The sequence below is a fragment of the Glycine soja genome, chromosome 9, assembly GCF_004193775.1.
Source record: "Glycine soja cultivar W05 chromosome 9, ASM419377v2, whole genome shotgun sequence".
Classification (NCBI taxonomy): domain Eukaryota; kingdom Viridiplantae; phylum Streptophyta; class Magnoliopsida; order Fabales; family Fabaceae; genus Glycine; species Glycine soja.
In genome coordinates, this window is record NC_041010.1 from 34,269,222 (window position 1) to 34,272,385 (window position 3,164).

At 37.7% G+C, this 3,164-nt stretch overlaps 1 protein-coding gene across 1 annotated transcript; it reads right to left on the reverse strand.

The window, feature by feature from the left end:
• Positions 1 to 1,228: 1,228 nt before the first annotated feature.
• LOC114424953 (protein PAM68, chloroplastic-like) lies at positions 1,229 to 2,393 on the reverse strand. The gene is made up of 2 exons (XM_028391646.1): positions 2,204 to 2,393; positions 1,229 to 1,922 (listed from the first exon to the last, which is right to left on the reverse strand). Exons 1-2 carry the CDS (start codon positions 2,249 to 2,251, stop codon positions 1,650 to 1,652), a joined length of 321 nt encoding a protein of 106 aa, XP_028247447.1. The 5' UTR covers positions 2,252 to 2,393; the 3' UTR covers positions 1,229 to 1,649.
• Positions 2,394 to 3,164: the final 771 nt, after the last annotated feature.

Sequence of the window (3,164 nt, forward strand, 5' to 3'; positions counted from 1 at the left end):
AAAGACGGTCTTCCCTGAGACCCGTCTTTGTATCATTACTTGTTTCACGTGGCGGACAAGTGATGTAGCCCTTGGTACTTTTTGGCGCCTACGACCCTCGACCTGACAAAAGGAATTGAAGCTAGCACATACACTTCTACGCTCGTGCCCTAGCTAGGTTTAAGCATCGTCTCCGACACAGTCCCTGCCGCTTACTTTGTCTCTGACGTTGGTTCTTCTTCTGTTTGCAGTTGCGACAGACAACGCTGAGGCCGCATTCAGGTAATGTTCCTACATTTTCATTCTGCATATGACTTCACCAGTTTGATTCATTTTTTTGTCTTGTTACTTTGCTTGTCGGTGGTGTTAGGAAGCTTTGTCTTCTTGTGTTGTATTAATATTGTGTTCTTGTGTTGTATTAATATTGTATGTTGGATGCTGCCATGCCAAGGTTTGAGTTGATGCTGCGAAGGTTTCTGTTGTGACTGAAGGTGATATTCTATAATTCGAGGTTGCATAGCCTCCAGAGAAAGGTGAGGGAGAAGATAAAATTTGTATTATTCAGCTTGTCCATTAGAATTACATTATTATAGAAGATACAATACAATATTTAATCCTAAAAGAATTTGGCTTGTCTGCCAAAGAGGAAATTGGCGGAAATTGCTTGTATTGCTCACATGGGACAGTAGTACCGGTCCAGGATCTTCGAGGATTGCTTCTAGACGATGGTGACCTGGCTTGCTGCTTATTGAGGTCATTTTGCCATAATAATCTTCCAGTTATTGTGGCCTATGGCTTCTCCTTTTTGCCCCTGATTCATCTTCTTCCTTTGTAGCTTCTTTTTTGTGCACTGTATTGTGCCCTGTACTTGCTGTTGGTTCCTTGTTCATAAGAGTATCAATTGTTTCTAATGAACAGTGGTATGTTTTTTATTTTTTTCTGGAATTGTAGAAGTCCATTTAATATGGAGCTAGAATTTGTATTTTGTTAAATAAACTTAAGATCCTATGATTACCAAAATTGCAGACAAGGTTGATGTTGCTGCAGTTGTAGTAGTAGATAGAGACCCCCAAAATTACAGTATTGCAGATGCAGATTGTAATTTAAAACCATTTGTCTGTCATACTATTCTTGGGTGTATTTCAAGGCTCAAATGTTCAACAATGTAATTTTGTTTAATTATTTATTTCCTTCGTAATATAAAGAATCTATTATTATCTAATTTTTGCCACAATTACCAAACAAGAGAGAAGAGAATTTTAGAGATGTTTTATAACTCATACAAAACAACCTCCAAAAGTGCTGGCAAGATACAATATGTATTGAAACAAAAGGGTCAAACATGAAAAAGGCTAAAGAAAGAATGGGCTAATTCTTCCTAGATTAACCACCTCTAAGGGACTGCCAAAAAACAGGCCAATTCTTTTGGGCCTCAGTCCAACCCCAGAAGGACCCTTCCCTCAGTGGGTCCTAGCTAGAGGACACAATCCCATAACTCACACCCAACAGAGTAGACCTAAAGAAAAACAAGGACACAATGAATGACACCCAAGTGGGCACTTCAATCTTCAACCCAACCTTGAGATAGTAGAAAAATGGGAAAAAAAAAAGCCCAATACCCAGTGGAATTCCTACGGACACTGCCATTCTACTCATCATTCTGTTGGTCACTACTTCAGGAATAACTCCCCTGGTTCTTCTTCCTCCTCTTGTTCTTCATCATCATCTTCTTCATCATAATCCCTTCTCATCTTGCTTTTCTTCCTTTTCTTTGGGGCTGGTCCAAACCCCATGGGTTCCTTAAAGGTTGCACATATAGGTGCAAGGTGTGAAAAGTAATGAACCTGATGATGAATTTCTGATCTATAAATAGGGAACCTAGACTTCACATTTCCACTTAAGTAGCTAATCCTGCTTAGTGCCCATATGTTAACCCTACCATGCTGCACTAAATAATTTAGCAATCAGAATCATTCACACGAAATTAGACAAGATTATAATTAATTCTAAAGTTATGAAGAGAAGAACTCGAGTCCTACATTAAAAGTCAGGTAGAAAGAAAATCCAATTGGTCACAAATTAGCAATAATTTTTTTAGCTGAAAGAAATTTCTTTCTCAAACACATGACCATGATTAATAGAGTGAATATCTTCTAAAGTTCTTAAGATCACAATTGTCTTGAATAAATAAAATGAAAAGTAGAGAGAGAGAGAGAGAGAGAACCGTGTGAAGAAATAGTGGATTGAAAAATGTGGCGGCAGTTGCAACCATTATGTTGTTGTATTGAAGGGGGAGATTTATGGAGATTAGCTGGGTGGGGTGTGAGACATGTTTTGTTTTGAGTAGAAAAGAAAATAATCGTAAGACTTAAGACATAGGAATAGGAATCAGATATTGATGAGAGTTAACTTAGCAATAGGAAAGGATAAGGTTGTGTTGTGAAGGATATCATACTGGTTTCCCGGTCCACTTCCAATATTTCCTCCCTTTTAGATACGCACTAATCTGCGTCTTCTTGTCTCCAGACGTCGCCGTATTGTGTTTAAACTTACAATGATTTTATCTTCAAATTTATATCATTCAATTCAAAAAACTTTACTTTCTACAGAGATATAGTTTCTGAGGGCTTAGCTATAAAATAAAGCTACAGCAGAGACAAGAATCTTTCATTACTTCTGAATGTTTTACCACTCCAAACATAGTTACAGAGAACAGGAACAGATCAAGTAATTGAAGTAAATGATGTGTTCAACAAAGTGATAACAAATATTATTAAGAACAAGGAGGGAAGTTCAGCAATCTAAACAAGACAAGAGTGACCCTAGACCAAAGTAATAATAGTCTTTTTGGATAATATACATTAGAGATAAATTTGTAGCATGTATGATCAGAGAATGAATCTGCCCCAGATTTAGTTTCTAACCAGTTTGGGTCAGCCCCAGGTTGCTTTTTAGGTTCCCAATAAGTCAGAAACAGTGCTGGTTGGCTTTTCAATAATTGTCGAGGATCTTCATTGCTAGCTGGGATCAGAGAATATAACATTAAGCAGACCTGGAACTGAATTGTCGAGCTTCTTCTTTGCTACTTGGCTTTTCCCTAATCACACCTTCATACACTGCCACCTCCAAATCACATTTGACAATGAATGTAAGCCATAAGCAAACTTTGACTCTGAAGAAAGAAA

Coding starts and splice junctions, on each gene's coding strand:
- LOC114424953 (XM_028391646.1), bottom strand. CDS start 2,251: ATGGTTGCAACTGCCGCCACATTTTTCAATCCACTATTTCTTCACACG. Junction 1,923..2,203: donor ATCCACTATTTCTTCACACG/GTTCTCTCTCTC, acceptor TATTTAGTGCAG/CATGGTAGGGTTAACATATG.